The sequence below is a fragment of the Arachis ipaensis genome, chromosome B5, assembly GCF_059453495.1.
Source record: "Arachis ipaensis isolate K30076 ecotype BB chromosome B5, ASM5945349v1, whole genome shotgun sequence".
NCBI classification, from domain to species: Eukaryota; Viridiplantae; Streptophyta; class Magnoliopsida; order Fabales; family Fabaceae; genus Arachis; species Arachis ipaensis.
In genome coordinates, this window is record NC_142440.1 from 34,871,370 (window position 1) to 34,890,341 (window position 18,972).

General features: G+C 33.5%; 2 protein-coding genes across 2 annotated transcripts; both read left to right on the forward strand.

The window, feature by feature from the left end:
- Positions 1-5,204: 5,204 nt before the first annotated feature.
- LOC110271892 (uncharacterized) lies at positions 5,205-8,930 on the forward strand. The gene is made up of 5 exons (XM_088486961.1): positions 5,205-5,212; positions 6,127-6,203; positions 7,070-7,149; positions 7,202-7,205; positions 8,413-8,930. Exons 1-5 carry the CDS (start codon positions 5,205-5,207, stop codon positions 8,928-8,930), a joined length of 687 nt encoding a protein of 228 aa, XP_088343087.1.
- A 2,789-nt stretch (positions 8,931-11,719) lies between these two features.
- Positions 11,720-13,611, forward strand: LOC107637024 (uncharacterized). The gene is made up of 6 exons (XM_088489001.1): positions 11,720-12,071; positions 12,178-12,413; positions 12,495-12,710; positions 12,810-12,902; positions 12,978-13,079; positions 13,177-13,611. Exons 1-6 carry the CDS (start codon positions 11,720-11,722, stop codon positions 13,609-13,611), a joined length of 1,434 nt encoding a protein of 477 aa, XP_088345127.1.
- Positions 13,612-18,972: the final 5,361 nt, after the last annotated feature.

The following is an 18,972-nucleotide window of genomic DNA, read 5'->3' on the forward strand; positions in this document are numbered from 1 at the left end:
GTTTTTCGTAGAATCAGAGTATGAGTTATACCTGGGTACTCCAGTGTATTTATAGTAGTGTGGAATGACCTTTCTGGAGATAAGATCTTATCTTATCTTTGAGTGAAGTCATCTTATCTTCTGGGGAACCGCCTTTATCTTTTTAGGCTTTAACTGCTTTTAGATTGGGCTATGTCCCTTCATTTGGGCTTGTATGGGCCCTTCTGGCGTTTTGGCCAAACTCTTTAAGAAGAGGTCGGGGAATCTAGACCTGAAGAGGTCGGTCGACTTGTCTTTAATCAGCCCGGATCGTACAGCTCGACCTAGGGTATGAACAAAAACCAAACGCAGTTTAACTCTTCTTAATGCTTCTTCATTCGGTTTCTGAAAAGGTAAAGCTATAGGGGGGTGAGAACCTAACCACATGGCCTCACTACGGAGTTTCAAAGTTGTCATAAAAAGATATTTAACAAGAAAACTGTTTTCAAGCTCAGTGATTGTCGTTGCCTTATAAATCTTTTAAAAACTAATAGATAATCGTTCAAACCTTTTCAAAGAAACAATGTTTAATCTTTCAGAAATCCAAAACCTTTCCTTTCTTATAAGAAAATCTCAATTAGAAACCAACCACGCAATCAAACAACACAATCATTAATTCAGCACCAAAGTTAATTCTCAAATGTAGCACGCCAGGACAAACACAGGTAAGACAAACAAGGAAAGCATAAGTAGGCAGCAGTTACAGCAAATAGTTCAAGTAGCAGTTAAGAACAGTTTAGTAATTAGGCAAACCAAAACAAGTTCAAACTCAAGCAAAGCATACAAATGCATATGATGCATGCCTGTCCTATGGCTGATGAGGCTCATCTGTTAGTTATCCAGCCAACCCAACAAGTTTGAATTATCCTTAGACTGTCCCTCGACGAGCATCCCCAAGAGTCTATGCATAGATTTTTCTCAAATAATCAATATTGCTCAATGGGGGTAACATTCCCGGGAATTTATATAGTGACCGGTCACACTTACGTCGTAGGGTCAATGGAGTATCGAGTTTTCTACCTGGTACACGTGGTGTCAAGCCACGACACTTTATCCAGGAAAACTCGTGTCTCAGATATTTCAATTTCATAAGCCATATAAATAAATCATTCAACATTCATCAATGTCTAAGTCATTCTCAACATCATTATCATTCATCAATCCATATCTCATTTCTAATTTCCAATTTCATTCAAAATCATATTTCAAAGAAAATCCTCATCATCCTTCTTTCCATTCCATTCACTAACAATTCCCAATCCAAAACGTAACTCTTCCTTTGATAAATAAAGTAGTCTTAAACCATGTAATGCTTAAAATTAAACCTTTTTAAAATAAATAATTCAAATAAAACTTCTAATTTTATAAAATTTCGGCAGCATCTCCTCTAAAACTTGGACACTGCCACCCTTTTCGGGTCCCATCTAATCATTCCTCAAATCAACCAATTCCGAATCTCAATCATTTTCCAAAATTCAACTAGTTCTAATATCAAATTATTTTCAAATCCATCCATTTCCAATAATAAATTTTTGTCAAAATTAAACCAGCTCAAATATTAAATCATTTATATAATCAACTAAAATTAAACCGCTTCCAGAATCAGTTTATTTTCATATTTCAAATCATTTCCAAAGCCGATTCGTTTGCATTATCAAAATAACTTCAAAACCAAGAAAAATCACTTTTCATAATAATCAACTAAATAACTTTTCAAACTAATTTCTTTTCAACAATCACAAACTACTCAAGCAATCAGTCATTCAATCCAGCAAACAACCACATCTATAAGACAATCATAATCACAGACATATGTTTCTCACATTAATATCTATTTATAACAACTCTATACGATAAAATAAATTTTAAGAAAACCTCTACCTCGATAAGTCAAAACATATAACCCCAAACGTGTCAACTGAACTCTTTTCGCTCAGCCTGAATTCAACCGCAACCGTAACCTCAGCTCCGCTTGCTTTCTCAATAGCAGAACAGTCTCAATCGCGACATGAAACACTCGATTTCTAATCCTTAAAAATATCAATGTTGCAAATACTTTAATACATGTAATGAAACACTAACGCGGGGTCTCTGAAACAGAAATACTTACTGCAATACGAAAATGAAATAGCGGCAGTCTCTGAACTGGTTTGGCAGCCTCGGCAGCCACCTCACGCAGCAGCGGCGACCGGTTTACGGCGACAGCAACTGAAACCAACAAGCAGTGCTTGTAACGTTTCCAAAACTTGAAAGAAACAAAATCCAATACTCAAACCCTTACCGACGGTGGTCGTAGGTAATGGAGGTGGCGTTTCTCGGCGGCAAAGGCTCGGCCACCCATCACCAGCGGCGGCGACGGAGGTACGACGGCGGCTGGACAGATCGGCAGTGAGGAGAACCAGTTCAGTCTCGGATCTCTCTCTCTCTCTCCTCCACGCGCGGCTCTCCTTGCATCGGCTCGCTTCCCGGTGACAGCGGTGGATCTGGCGACGATTTGGGACAGAGACGACGACGGCGGCTGGTTGAGCTAGACGGACCGGAAACGACGGGTCAGCCACACGTCTCCTCTCCCCGCAACTGAGCTCCCTAGCGCGTGTTCTTCCTCTCTCTTCTCTCTGTTCTTCGCACTTTCTCCCTCCTCTGTGCAGTACGGCGGCGCAACAGCGACTGATCGCGGTGACAAGGTGGCGTCCTAAGCAGCGTGGCGTTGGTGCGACGGCTCCTCCCTCTTAGCCGGCGCTCTCCCTCTCACGGATCCCCCTCCTCTCTTCCCCTTTCTTTCTTCTTTTCTTCTTTCTTAGCTGCTTCTAGGTTAGGTTCAATTTGTGTGTGTTGAGTGTGTGTGACCGAGGGTGAAGGGGGGTAGGGTACCGTGTGTATGTGTGTGTTAGCATGGGTAAGGGTTTAGGTTAGTAAAGGTAAATTAGGATTTGTGTTGTGTAATAATAATTTTTTTTATGAAATAAATAAAAAGTAGGATAATAATAAAAACCAAATTCAATATAAAGTATCTATCTTTAAAAATACCTTCTAATTAATAATCTTTAAATATTTTTTTTAGTTAAATACCAATTTAGTAAAAATTGAAAATAAGTAAATTAACTCTCCTTTATTTATAAAATAAGGTTAAAAATCTATATATTAAAATTAAGGCATATAAAATATTCATTATTTTTCAATTATAAGAACTCTAAATAATAAATAAGAGCTTACTCAATTTTTATATAAAAATCTCTAAAATATAGTCTTAAATAAATATAATACATCATAAATAATTTGTTAATAACTTTTTAAAATTCGAGGTCTTACATGTTCCGTCATCGGTCGCCGTTCGAGTGAACCTTGGTTTCTAATGGAACTGTTGGTGCCGCTGGAGCTGAACCGTTACTGTCAATAATCAAAACTATCGCAGCTCCACCTTGTCGCTGTCCTAATCCAAATCCTACGCCCATTCGTTCCATTTTACTTCAATCCTCCTCACCTTGGATTTTGGCACTCCGGGTTCGGTATCTTCGGTCCCTTGGGATCAAGTTGTGAGTAGACTTTACATTTATAATTGTTTGATTGTGCATCTATAATTATTTTGACCTATAACTAGTATGATCTTTGAATTATACTCACTATCACTACAAGAGAACCGGGTGTTAGCTGCGCTAAAACACCAGCCCCTTTTCCAGAGCGCTGCTGTTCGAGGGAGCTGCTGCCGTTCGTCATGCGGTTTGAAGGTCCGCATCTAAGAACCTTATTGCCGGCCCAAATTGCCGGCCGTTCTCCCCAACCGCTCCAGATTGCTCTAATTTGTTGCGATTCCTGCTGCGTGAATACTCCCCCGCTCCAAATAAACTGAACGGAGGCGGTAATGGGCCCTCACCGCAGCAGATGACATTGGGGGGAAGGGGATTTTGCCTCACTAAAATACCCAGAGCAAATTGATTTCGCGCCACAACCTTCAAGTATTTGGCGCGAGAACCCTTTATTCAGAGCCAAGGTATAGCAATCAACAAGGCTCCTTCCCCGCCGTACTTACCCTTCCCTCTGTCAGATCCAGCCGAGTCCGCTCCATCGTTGTTCCGGTCACCAGGCTCCTCCCTCATCCGTGTAGCTCCCGTGCACGAAGGTGAAGTAGAAGAGGTCGTCGGAGTCTTCTCCTTCTGCTGTGCATGCGTGTGAAGTCGTCGGCGTCATCCCAATCCATCCGTCCCTGTGTCATTCTTGGCAGCCTTCTCCCCTTTGGCGGTGCTTCGCGTTGCCGATTGCAATAGACTCCCCTCTCAGTGGTAAGTTCCTCTCCCTCGTCCCAATTTACGTTTCGGGGCTCTTGAGAAAACTATTCGAGCATCAATTAATCTTTATGCTTCATTAATTTTGGTCTGAACAACGTATGTTGATTAATTTTGGCCAAATTTTTCTTCAATTTAACACTCAGATTGAATTTTTCCCCAATATCTGAACCCCTGAGTCTTGATGTGTTTTTAGGAGTTAGTTGATTTACTTGTTAAATGCTGAAAAACCTGCTTGCTTTGCGTGGAACCTGTGATTGCTTTCTTTCGTATCAAGACCCATGCACTGTCTATCTGAATTTATTTTACAATCCTTTAATTTTTTTAGTACTCTGAATAGTCTTCATGTTTCGAAGTTGGAGATGTATGTGTTTTTGAACTCACCAATGAAAAAGATCTGTTTGATGTTCATATTTGTAGAGCCCAATGCTAGGGTAATGTATTATAACTTCAGGAACTAAGAGCTTTTAATTCTTAAATAAGGTTAATTACGTGGAGATGCATCACCTTTTTTTTCCTTTTCTGCATAATCAAACTTTTATATTTGGTTTGGAGCAGGTTTATATATGTATGTACTAAGTATTTTAATTTTATTTCTTGTTTTGTCACTCCATGTTTGTGTTTTTGAGCTCATCAATGAAAAAGATAAGGAGGTAAAGTTGTAGCAAACTCCTAGTCCGCAGCCGTCAAATCTTGGGAAACATACCAGTGGTTCACCTTCAAGCTAAAAATATATCTGCTAAGACATATCAAAGTAGTAGTACTAAGCAATGCTATTGCGGTTATGTGCTTGATTCATGTAACAAAAAAAGTTCAACTTCTTATTGTCTTTCTTTTCTTCCTTTTTTAACTTTTTACCACATACTTTGTTGTTTGACTGCATTATTGATTGAAAGTAACTATAAAATGGGCAGGTATATTTTCATGTTGATGGATAGATCCTCTTGCATGTTACATGATTGCTGTATTGAATTTAAGTTTTATTTTTATTGGAGTCGTAGATTTGGAATCTATAGAGAAAGAACATAAAAATTAAAGTGCAAAAACTGTTCAATCTAAAATGACTTCTTGGTAAAACACCTCAATTGACCATGTAAGGAAAGGGACATGTTTGGGAGTAGTTTGTGTTCAATTTTTCAAGAACAAATTATTCATTTCTTTGATTATATCTTATTAAAAAGAGATAGTGATGGTGACTTTGACGTGTGTATTCACATGCATTTGGAGAATTTGTGTTTTTGTTCATGCTGAGTAGTGGTACTATACAGTGACAATGAATGCATACACAAGGCTTTGATATGATGCGTTTGGTTGGCTTTTACTTTCCATGGTTAGACAACAAATATCTTTAGAATATGTGCTTGTATAACAACACCATTAGCCCTACATCTTTAGTCTCAAGATGAAACCCATTTCCCATAAGCACTAACCAGTCCTTTCAAAGATGTTGACAGCATTTCAATAATGGTTTAGGTATTGCAAGAAAAAATATGCATATTCGACGTGCAGTGTGTTTGATTTGGCTAGACCTCTTTTTTTCATTTTTTTTTTCTCAAATGGGTTGGACTGTCTCCAATCTTTTTTTTCATTTTTGTTTACCATGTGCCAAGGCCTCTTCACATTTGGCTAGAGCTAGAGTTTATCTTGCAGTAAAGTGGTTTATATTTGATAGTTTGATATCTGTTATGAATGTTTATTTTCCATGGTTTTAATCTCAAGATCTCTCATCAGCTTATCAATATCTTGGTTACCATTGTTAAATGTTTCCTCTAATTCTCGGAGTTAAATTCTGACTTTCTCTGAACTTAATTTATTTGCATTGAATCAGGTTCTCGGACGAGCGGGTATATCGGAGCTCTGAAATAATTTACTTGGGGTGTATTCCTGTACCTGCAGCTGTGACAGGTATTATCAATAGAGTAGAACCAATAAGTCTTGCACAAAGTCTTTTGGGGAATTTATTAAGTATTAATTTTTATATTTTTATTTGATATATTTTGTTTTTAGTTGAATTGGAGGATTTTGTTGTATTATTTTTAATTTTTTTTTTTTGCATTTTTTCCCCTTAGGCTAGGCATCAGGATTTTGTTGAATGGGTGATTAGTATCTGTAAAATGACACTATAGTTTGTCTCGGAGAGTGTTATAGTGAATAGTGGATTTGGTTCCATACTTCCATTACTGTTAGTTGTTACAAGTTGAATGTGAAAAGGCCTGTTGTATCCCTCGTTTCTATCCATCCTTTAATTATGTATTCGTATTTTGTACTACTCAGATTCTTTTGCGAGTTTGCTGATTAGCGTATGGATGCTGCGTTGAACTGTGTTGTGGTGCATAGCTTTGATCCAATTTTGCTGTGTTTTGCATATCAAGCGAATTACTTAGTTATTTGATTTTAGTTAAATGTGAAAATTGTGTATACTCGTGTTCAGCATTTCTTTTTAGTCTATTTTATTTTATTTTTTTATTTTGCATCAGATTTGTACGTGAACTGTATTTTATATTTTTTTGCTGCTAGCAATCTGAGAGAGTTGTTTCTTATTTGATTGAATGCCAAAATCAAGTAGTTTTCAGTTTTTGAATAATATTTATTTTTTATTCTGAGTGAGTTGTTTTGGTTCTTTTTGTGACAGCTGTGTACGCTTGATATTTTTATATTCCCCCCTTTGACATGCATGGTTATATGAGATGTTATTATTTGATACGTGTATTCCATGAGGAAAACTGAAGTCTTTTTTTATCTTTCCATCGTGTAAATGATTTTGGATGCAGATTTTGAAGGCAAGACAGATCTCAACATTCGTGCTTTAGAGGTTGTGGAAGAACTTAGAACTAAAAGAGCAGACAAGCAGGTCAGTTATTAGTTATCACCCTTGAATGCTAATATCCATATGTCGTTGTCAGTGTTGTAAACTCTGGATCATACTTTGACCTTTTTCCTTTTTATGGTTTTCCCGTTGTCATTACCACTAATTTATAAAAGAAGGTTTTCAAAGTTTTTTTTCTTCTCAACTCTATTTTTCCTCTATTTCTCTGTAAAGAAACAAAGTTTAGCGTAAATTGTGAAGCTCAAGTCTCTTGAAAAGAATATGTAACTTCATTAACTATATAATTGTTATTTGTATTTATTAGATATATAATTATTTATATATTTTTACTTAAAAAATAATTTTTTAAAATAAATAATTTTATGACATAGTATCATAATATAATATTTAAAAATAATCTGAAATTTGATCATTATTTTAGAAAAAATATTAAATACAAAACAAATAAAACAGTATTCATGCTTCAAAGCTTAAAAAGCGACTCTGTTGAGGAAATATTTTTACAAAAATAATTTTGTGATCATGTTATAGATGGAGAAATAGATATTACTATATTAAAGAGGGTTTAATTTTTATGGTAACTTAGAATCAGGATCCAGGTGATTTAGTGGTTCTTTTAGATGCATAGGAAAACAAATATAATTTTAATGTTTTAATTTAGAGGATGAAGACTCATGACCAAAAATAGAATGAGTGGCTATTTAGTTAGAACTCATTTGATGATGCTGCAGTGTCATTTTAATTTAGGGGAGCTATTAAAATCATGTGTATGTCTTGATTAGACTTGAGTGAGTAATGATCAAGTAACATTTGCGGTTGTCTTGTTGACCACATTATATACGCAACTCAATTGGTTGATGAATGGTTGTTTACCATTTTGACTTATCCCTTTCCATTTCTATATTAGTGCCTTCGCCAACTCATACAGTATATTTTAATGCTATACTAATTTCTCATTTTTTTATTTCTCATATTAATATAATATTCCTCTTTTTCTTTTATAAGGAAGGAATTTTATTTTCCATTTCAAATATTTGGCATCGGACCCAGAGTTTCTTTCTTCCAGTATTTTTGCGTTTGAAAGTGCAGCATTTTTCAATGAGTAAGCAAATTTCTCCTACATTTCTGGTGCCTGTGTATTATCCTGTATGCTAGTAATTAAAGGTTTTATTATTCGGTTTAACAATCAATCGCCAATTCTATATCAAGTGTTAATTACTTACTTTTTTCTCGTGGTCCGACTTTATTTTTCGATTTGTCGTCGTTCCAATTTTCTCAATGAACTAGATATCGATAAGAGCTGGATTTCAAAATCACGAGTTGGTGCAGAATATAGGGACGGTTTGACCAGATTCCTAGATTTTGCATTTGCCAATGCATCATCTGATGGGATGATACGTTGTCCATGTCCGAAGTGTGGTTTCCGCCTCTTACAAAATAGAGAGGATGCGTTCGATCACTTGGTGATCAACCCTTTCCCGTCTACTTACACATTTTGGATCCATCACGGTGAGAGACGCGGGGTCGAGCCCTCTTCCGACGGACAAGAAGATCAATCTGAACAACATTTCAACGCCCCGATGCTTGATATGGTCCACGATGCATTCAACTTCTCAGGACTTCCCGGTCCCGAAGAAGGCTCGGAGAATGAACCGGACGGCGGCGCTATGGATGAGTTGCCTAACTTATACAATGAACCTAGTCGAGAGTCCCGCAACTTTCAGTGCCTACTCGAAGACGGGGAGCAGGAGTTATACCCAGGATGCTCAAAGTTCTCTAAGTTATGGAGGAATTCACTCTTATAGAAAGACGTCTTACGAAACTATGGGAACGTAAGCCAAACCAGCAGTTTATAACATGGCGCTATTTTGTGCTTTGTTTTTTGGAAAATTTGTGACTTCTAATAACTTGTTTGCCTATGGTGTATCCGTCAGGTTTGTCTCGGGAAAAGATTCTAGAAGTTTCGGAAGAGACTGGCGAGGTAGTTCAAGATTCAATGCTCGAAGATGACGTTGCGCCAGATAGTTCTGATGAGGTTGTCTCTAAAGGACACCAACCTTCCATCATAACCTTTGACCTCAATAAAACTCCAGAGGAGAATGATATTTGCTGACTGCTCTCTTTATTATTAGTCTGCCTTATCTCACGAAATATTAGGACTGAACTGAACAAAGTGACTATTTGTGATTATTCATTTGCCTGTTGAATTCGATGAAATGATTCTGAATTTGGAATAGATTAATCTCAAATTACTATATATCTAACATTAGATTTATTTAAGTTTTGCATGCATAAGTTTATTTTTTTTATTTTATTGTTTATCTGATTTTATTTTTTATCTACTTTCTATTTTTCACTTTGAAATTTATCAGTGATCAAATTCTAGACCTTTTAGATATGAAGTTTTGATATCATGTCATAAATTTATTTTTTCCAAAATTTTTAACTTGTAGAAAAAGACTACAGAATAGTTATATTGCTAACAATATATTATTTAACTTTGATAAACATTTTGATTGAATCAATATAATCAACGATATATGTCTGCCTCCTTTCTCCTTCATCTCACTGAATAAACATAAATGAAATAATAATAATATATGAAGCAGGAGAAATTAAAATATTAAGTGAGCATAGAGTTATTTAAAAATGGTCAATGATTTGATAGTAAACATTTTTTATAAATATACGAACGGTGATTCCAAAGACACATATAATTCTTCAATGATTTTCTTGAAAGCTGGAGAATCATTGACTCCAATACGTGGAACATTTATCAATTTCTTAGTTTTACTAGTCAGAATATTATAATCAGCAAAAGTAAAAAGCTCGATTTGAATGGCTTCTTGAAATAGCCAATAGGCCTTTCTTATCAATTCACTTAATTCATCATCTGCTCAAGTTTACACTACTCATGATTAATAAATATAAAAGTAAAAAAATAAGAGAGAAGAAGAACACAATAGATTACTTCAAATATGTAACCAAAATAGTCTCGAATACTTCTAAAAAATTAATATATACAGAACACAATAATATGTTCGTTAAGTATTTATTTTTTTTTTATTAGTTTAAATTTTGAAAGAAATAATATTATGATATGATATTAGAATTTTATATCTAAATAATTTAGAAATCGATCTTTAATAAATTTTAAAAATAAAAAATAACATAAAACAAATAAAAAACAGAAAAATTATGAAAAATTAAATAAATCTAAAAAGGGCATTTGTTTGAAAATGAGTGTTAAAAATATAACACAATAGATTATTTTTTTATTAATTTAATTTTTTAAAAAAATTAATTTCATAATAGGAACGATGAAGAATAAAATATAAATTTATAAAAAGCATATATTTAAACAAAAACTATTAGCGTATATTATAAAATTAAAAAAATAAATCTAACGAGTTCGGAGAATAAAATTAACATATATATTTGTTTATAAATATATAGATAACAAATTAATATAATCGTTAAGTACTTATTTTTTTAATTGTAATTTTTCTTTTAATACCTACTAATACTTTTAAAAAAGATACAAAAAACCGAAAAACACAAATTTAAATTTTAAATTAGATAAGTCATCGCCCCTTAAATCCTTATTTTTTTTCCTAATACCAATAATCCTTATTGGAGCTTGCTTCGTCCAGTATCTCTCTTCCACGTCCGTCTCTGCGGTGTGCCAGCGTCCTGGCGCCCCTTCTCTCGCTGTCCGATCCCCGGTGGTTCCTCTCTTACCCTCAAACCAGTCATCCCGTTGGAGGTAAGCACGATTAATCCTGGATAAAATTAAAGAAACAGCATAATCTTACTCTCGTCTTGGCTAATGATATCCTTTCTGATTCCCTCTCACCCCCGATTATTAGTTTTTCATAATTTCTCTCATTAATGAAGAGCCGCCCTGCACCATGCGAATAAGTGTCCCTTTTACATTCATACGTTGCAATGTCTAGTTAGATTTATTTTTCTTTTAATATGATTAATTAATTAAGCTTCTTCAAGAATTTAATACAATTCTACATTGAAGTTCTATTTTCTATTTTAAATTGAGTATTATTATTGTACTATTTTGAGTACATTTGGAGGAACCCGAATTTTATGTGTACTAATCTAATAGTTAGACTTTTTTGCAATTCTATTCCAATAATACACCACATTCTTATGGTTCTAGGCATTATAGAGAAATTGGAAGTACGTCAATGTTAGTTTTATGTCTAACATATTTGAGTTCCTTGTTAATATACTCTTTTAATTGACAAACTCATGTACTCTCGTATTTATCGAATGCAGTTGGGACCTCTGATAATTTATATTATGATGTACACTTTAATTGTTATATTCATGATGATAAAAATGATACAGGATTAATTATATTTAACATAAATAATTGAATAAATTATGAATATATCAATTTTTTTAATGCCCCACATATTTGATTTATTTGTTAACATGCTATCTCAACTCATGTACTCATGTACACATGTCCTCATGTAACTGGGGTATGCCGGTGTCCTTTTTGCATGTTAATTTATATTATTATGTACACATTAATTGTTATTACTTCGTTATAATTCAAATGCAGTTGGGAAAGATGCCTCGGATAGGTCGTTTCATGAAGAAAGCACGTGTAGACATAGCATGTCAGCAGCCTCAAGTGGGAGGTCATGCGGCTTCAACTTCGCAGGGAGCGGACTGTCCAATTCCGCCGCCAATTGGCAGTAGTGCCCCCACATCCTCGTCTTTACGCCCCTTTCGTCCGCCCCGAACCGAACCACTGCCTGCTCCACATGCTTCCATGAATGATGTTGAAAACTCGGAGCCGGACGCCGAGGCAGATGAGGTAGATTCTTTTGACCAACATGTTGATAACCTTTTAGCTGCACAGGATGCTCAGAAGCGCAAGGGACGCAAGACCACAGAATTTTGGGATGTTAAAACAATTGGTATAAGAAAACTTATTTAATTCTACATTTTATTGCTCCATTTTTCTATGATTTATTTGCAGCTTGACTCCAATGGTAGCTAACTAATTATTAATATTTTTTACAGAATCCGATGGCACAATCAAACAAGTCAAACTGAGTGTGAAGGAAGCTATGAAGCCACCTAACGGAAGAAAGGTGGTACTCAGGTTTAACAGTGCACTGCAACCAGTTGGGGATGAAGCAGGTTTACTGAGCGGCGTTATGGGACTGCTAGGATCTGACTACACCAAATTCCCAATCGGCGAGAGGGACTGGAGAAAGGTTCGCACCAGGGACAAGGTCTATAATGAAATAGTAAAGGTAAAATGTTATTTTTATTTCTTCGTACCATTCCAAACTCATACTTTGAACACTACTCACAGCTTAATTCTAATGTTTCAGGAAATGTTCCATTTTGAAGAAGATAGTAGAGGAATTATAAAGTCTGTAATATTCAAGATGCTGGGAAGGGCTTGGAAGGAAACGAGAAGTAGATTATACCATCGCTACTATGACGCAGAACTTTCACTTGCAGAAAATATTGAAAACCGCCCAGATGGAATTACTGCGGAACATTGGAGAAAGTTTCTCGATTATCGCAATAGCGAAGAGACACAGGTAATATAGTTTTAGTTTCATATCAGACAAAGTCTATTTATATTACAATTAGTTCGTTAGAACTAGTGTCTAGTAACTCTTAATTTGATGGCATGACAGGAGAAGTGTAAGAAAAATGCCGAGAATCGATCAAAGCAGCTTTACACCCACACCGGCGGATCGAAAAGCTTGGCAAGGCTCGGAGAAGAAGAGGTAATCTAAGTTTGAGAATATTTTAGAATTATTTGTTCCTCTACCTTATTCACTTTGTCGTCATTATTGGTACAGTCGGAACGACAAGGGAGGAGAGTTAGTAGAGGAGAGTTGTATCTCTTAACGCACAAAAGAGATGATGGCTCCTATATCCATGATGCGGCTCGCGCTATTGGAGTAAGTAATGTGTTTTTAGTTTTTTAAATTTTATTGGAAGTCTGTGCGGTTAGTGACTAGCTAATAAATGCTCTTAATTGCTTATCTATGTGTGTAGGAAAGAATTGAGGCTATTGAGCAAGGCGATGAATCTTCTAGACTGTTATCCCAGAATGATTCGCTTGCTCAAGCTCTCGGAAAAGAGCACCCGGGTAGGGTGCGTGGCATGGGGTTGGGACCAACTTCTAGTCAAGTCTTTGGTATGAATTCCCATCAGCCGAACAATAGTTTTGAAAGGGAAGAGACCCAAAGGGTGCTGCTTGAACTGCAAGCAGAGTTGGCAGCAGAAAAATTGAAAAGGAAGGCAGTGGAGAATGAAGTAGCAGCCGAAAAGACCAGAAGACAGGCAGTGGAGGATGAAGTAGCAGCTGGGAAGGTCAGGATGCAGGCAATGGAGAGTGCTTTGATATGTCTACTTCAAGGGCAAGGTAGGGAGCTGCCATCAGACGTCGCCACATGGATGAGTGCGTTGGAGGGACAGATTAGAAAGTAGTTCTTCGGATTGTGGAACCTTTTATTCTTTCAGATATACACTTTTATTTTGTTGATTATGCAACTCTTAGTAAGGAGTACACTTAGTTGATATTCGGATAATTATATTAATTAAGTTAATGGTTTTGCTATTGTCGTTTACCCTGCAATTTATTTTTTGGGATTTTAAATAATTTAACTTACCAATATTAAGAACAATTAAAAAAAAACGAAAAAAATGTACATTGAAATAAAAAAAAAGCGTAATTGCCAGTGTACAAAACAGTATTTTTGCGGCCATATAACTGAAAAATAGTGGCGGTTGCGAACTAGCCGTTAGGAATTTGAAAATTCGGGTTAGGAGATAGCGGCGGTTTTAAACCGCCGCCAGTTACATTTCAAAAAATATGGGCCGTTAAACCGCGACGCTTTCAAACCGCCGGTAAATGCATTAGTCTTTAAACCGTGGCCATTAAACGGCGGCGGTTTGAAACCGCCGAACATTTCGTGTCGACTACAGATTTCCAGATTGCGGCGATTTTAAACCCCCGCTAAACATTGCGACGCTAATCTTGGATTTTGCGGCGGTTGTGCCAGCGGTTCTTGAGAACCGCCGCAAAATCATATAACCACCCCCTAATAGGCGACGCTTAACGAACCTGGAATCCCGTTTCGCGGCGGTTTAAAACCGCCGCAAATCACTCTAGGAACCGCCGCTATTTCCCGGTTCTCTTGTAGTGTATATTTATCTTGAATGATTTTAAATTGATTAGTATAATTGATTTATTTAAATAATTTATTTTTATGAAGCTTATACTTTCAGAACTATACATGAGAATATATATATTTTTGATGAAGTTTTGCATTTCTAAAATGTTTGATTTTACTTGAATATCTATTTTTTTAAAAATTATATATATATTTTTATGAAATTTTGTATTATTCTAAAATGTTTGATTTTACTTAAAAATCTATTTTTGAAGCATTGAAGTAATTGTTAGTACTCACTTACTTTAAAGATTGTGGAATATGTTTGAAATTTCTTATGATTGAGAAGTATGATTGGAAAGATTTCTGATGAAAAAGTATAATATGATTTGATTTGATTCGATACCTTATATATTTGAAAGATCAAGGAATTGTTGTATTTGAAATTATATGTTTTGAATCAGTTTGGGAGGCTCGTATTAGAAAACCGTAGTTAACGGTGGTTATGACGTTAACTTAGATGCATCTAACTCAAACTCCAGCTACACGTTAGATCTGTTATTCTGTTAAGACACACAAGAGGAAAGGGCTACCCATAGAGGTGAAGCTGCCCAAGTGTGAACTTTTGATTTGATTTCTGTATGAGAACTCCCTTATTGATTCACTTATTATTATCAACTATTGTTTTCTAAATAAAATTATTTTGATATAATGTTTATATGGTCTCATGTCGATTATAGATGTATTTTCTAGTCACTGAGTTGCAAAACTCACCCCATTTTTCTAAAAACATTTTTTAGGAACAATTACTTGTCTATGTGGGGCTTTCGATTCAAGATGTACGATCTGCAATGAATACTTATTTGTTGACGAGTTCTTAGATGTATATATGCTCTATATGACACAGACAGGATCCAACTATTTTTAATTATCTTAATTTTGTTATAAGTGTATAATTATTTATTTCAGAACTTGTATAATATTTGTAACTTTTTTATTCAACTTATATTTGAGTTGGTTAGGCTAGATAGGGGACTATTTCTCTGGGCGCCGGTCATGGCTCATTTTGGGCTGTGACAAATATGATGCTTACAAATTAAATTAAATTATAATATATATCCAAATAGGTCCCTAAGACATCTTGTGTCAGGTGGTTTCGCTCCTAAGAAAATTTTATTATATTGAGATTCTTGAAATTTACAAAAGTAAGACATATAAGTTCCTACTTTAGTCAGACTCGTTGTTTTTAGTTGGACACACAGGTCCTCAAAAGTGTGACAGAAGGACATATATATTTTACTTTTGTAAACTTCAAGAACCTCAATATAATAAAATCTTCTTGGAGACAAAAACTTCCGATGTGAAATTTCATAGGGACCTATTTAGTTAAATACTCATTAAATTAATATCTTGCATGGTCAAAAATAAATATGGGTTCATTTATTTTAAATTAATTTTTTTAAAAATAGTACTTTTTAAAATTAATTTATAATTTATTTTGAAAATATATAAAAAAATTTTGTATATATAAATAATTAAATTTGTTTAAATAGATTGAATATTTTAGAAATTAAAATTTACTCATTTTAAAATAATTATATTTAAATAATTAGAGAAAGATATTTTGAAAATTTATAAATTTTTTAAGGACTGTTTTAGGATTTTCTAAACTCTTCAAGGTGTGTTTTGTACTTCATCCTGATTTATCCAGCTTGCAAATGTAAAAACTTAATGGCTACGTGTATGAATTAATATTTCACATCAACAGTCATCGTTAGTAGCTGAAATAATTATTTAGTTATTATTTTATATTAATGAAATAAATAATTATTTTAATCTAAATAGAATATTATATTCTTTGCTATAATAATAATAATAATAATAATAATAATAATAATAATAATAGAGAATGCTAAAAGTCAATTAAGAATAATGAGTTATTTTACAATGAGTTCTAAATTGAAATTTTATGTTTGAGTAAAATCCTGACCGAATCAGTTTAAACTTAAGATATAATTTGATACCATTTAAAATAAGATAAAATAAAATTTTAAAAATTATAACTGGTATCATATTTATATATGTAGAGTAATAGTAAAGAAAATATAAAAAAGTGTTCTTTCTCATCTATATAGATACACATATATATGTGAGTATAGTTCTTTGAAAATAATTTTTATACAAGCAGTTGCAAAAGAATTTTTCAATTCAAACCAGACTTTCATTGGTCAAGAAGTTCATAACATGATAAGTCTATGCATAAATATAATTGGAGAAAAAAAGATTTTTTTTGATAAATAGAGTGTTTTCAGATATTTATATGTGTGATCTATGATTTTACGTTATTTAGAGAAAATTTTAAAGATAAAATAGAGTATTACAAATTATTTTGTTATTTTTTTTTATCAAAGATAAGAAGACTTGAACTCGCGACTTCTTAAGTGAATATGGAGAGACTATGTCATTTGAGATATAACTCATTGATAAATTATTTTATTATTTATATTACAAAAATATTATGTGTATATTAAAAATGAGTTATTACGTATTTATATATAAATATATATTGTATTGCAACATATATTTTTTTGTTAGAGACAGATTTAATTACTTGTTTTTTTTTTTTTTAACACTTTTATGTATTATGATTTATGAATACAGAATCATTGGTATTACATTATTGAACTTGACTCTACATCAAAACTGATAATATTAAAAAACAATATAGATATCAGACTCGATATAAATAAACTCCGATATGCTTATACTTATCATAATAAGTATTAGATGTTTATATTATGAGACTAAAAAATGTATCATGCAGATTATATTTTTCTTTTTGAACTACATATAACAATCTATTGACAATCATTGGATCGATCATAATCTTAATTTTCAATAAGATCGATGCAAAAAAGAGATTAGACCATTAGTTAATTTTCAATCAAATTCACAGACGAATATATGTGAACGTGCACTTATAACCTTCCCTCCCAAGTGCAAACATTAGAACAGAGGCATAAGCATTGAATTCAATATCTTGAAATAAAGAGATTAGACAAATACTTTAATTTATGGTTGCTTAGGATACAAATTCAAACCCTACCTATGTCAATAACTATATTCTACCATAGTTGAAGAATAAAATGAGAGAATTGTTGTTGAATGTATATATCCCAATAGACATTCACAAATTAAGACAATGTGCACCAACCCTCCCAAGTGCCAACATTATAAGTAGGTGATCCTCGGAGAGGCCTTTAAATTCAATTCATTCAGAACATCAGTTTTCTCTCTATGCCGCTCAACCCAGAAATGAAAGATTCTCTAGTACAAATTGTAGAAGACAATAGCTTATGATACTCATTTATATATATACATCTACAGGGCATGGACAAGGGATTATAATTAATGAACCATGACCTTCAAAACTCTCAGATATTCCAATAAGAAAAAAAAAGGGAAAAGGACCACAAACGGCACAAACAGCAAACAATTAAAACATCACTTTCACAAAAATCAAATGCCAAATTCAGCAGTGTTCCTCTTTTGAGGACCACCAAAGAAACTTTTGACCCTTATAGCTGTATAAACCTACAAAAAAGCAATGACATTTGAAAAAATTGACACAAGGAGTAGCATGACATTTTTGACCCAATTCAACCTTTCTTGATTTAACTTGTATACCACTCTAACTCACCATACAGGAGTCACCAACAGCATAGCGAGTAGCAACTATCAAAAAAATACCAATGAGGACATATAGTTAATATGGGATTGATTAATGTTAATTTTTCTCTTTTGTCATATCTCTCTCACACTACAGAAAACACCACCCTTTTTTCCATCGCTAAGTTCCAAGCATGGAAATGTTAATTAAAATGCACCTAGCTACTTGAGTGTGTCCTCCTCAAGTTAAGTAACACTTTTTATTTCACGTGAATAATGTCAAAAACATACATTAAGGGCCACCCCCTGAAAGGTGCCTTCATTTATAACTAGTCTTTTTTTTTTTTTCTTTTGTCACCTTAACTAGATCCTATTATATGAATTAAGTAATTAAATTTGAAAATTTGTGACTTGTTTTGTCATAATTTTTTTACAAGAATTGTTTTAATCCTTAACATTTAGGTTAAGTACTAAATTCGTGTCTAAGGTTTAAAACGTCATATTTTTATCCCAAATATCTTATTTTGTCTTAGTTTAATCCTCTGGTTATAAGATTAAATTTTTCTTTTAAAAATATCCGTTTTTCCATTAGTATAATTTTCTTTTAGATAGCAACAAAAACATAATTCTAACTGTCATAATGTTTGTTTTAGTTATTTGAGAGTGAATATAACAAAAGAATAACAGAAACAAAAAGATAATATTGAAAAAAAATATTTTTGGAAAAAAAATATTTTGATCAGATGATAAAAATAGAACAATATAAAATATTTGAGAAGAAAATAAAAAATTTTAAATGTTTAAAAATTAAAATTTATCTGAAATGTTATAGACTAAAATAATAATTTATCTATTTTTTTTAATTAATTTCATAACAACCGATGAAAATAACAAATAATGAATTTATCTACTACTCAATCAATTCTATAATGAGATATGATTTTTTCAATAATGTGTGATGTAATAATTAAATAGGATAAAATATTAAGAATTTAATTTTGCCACT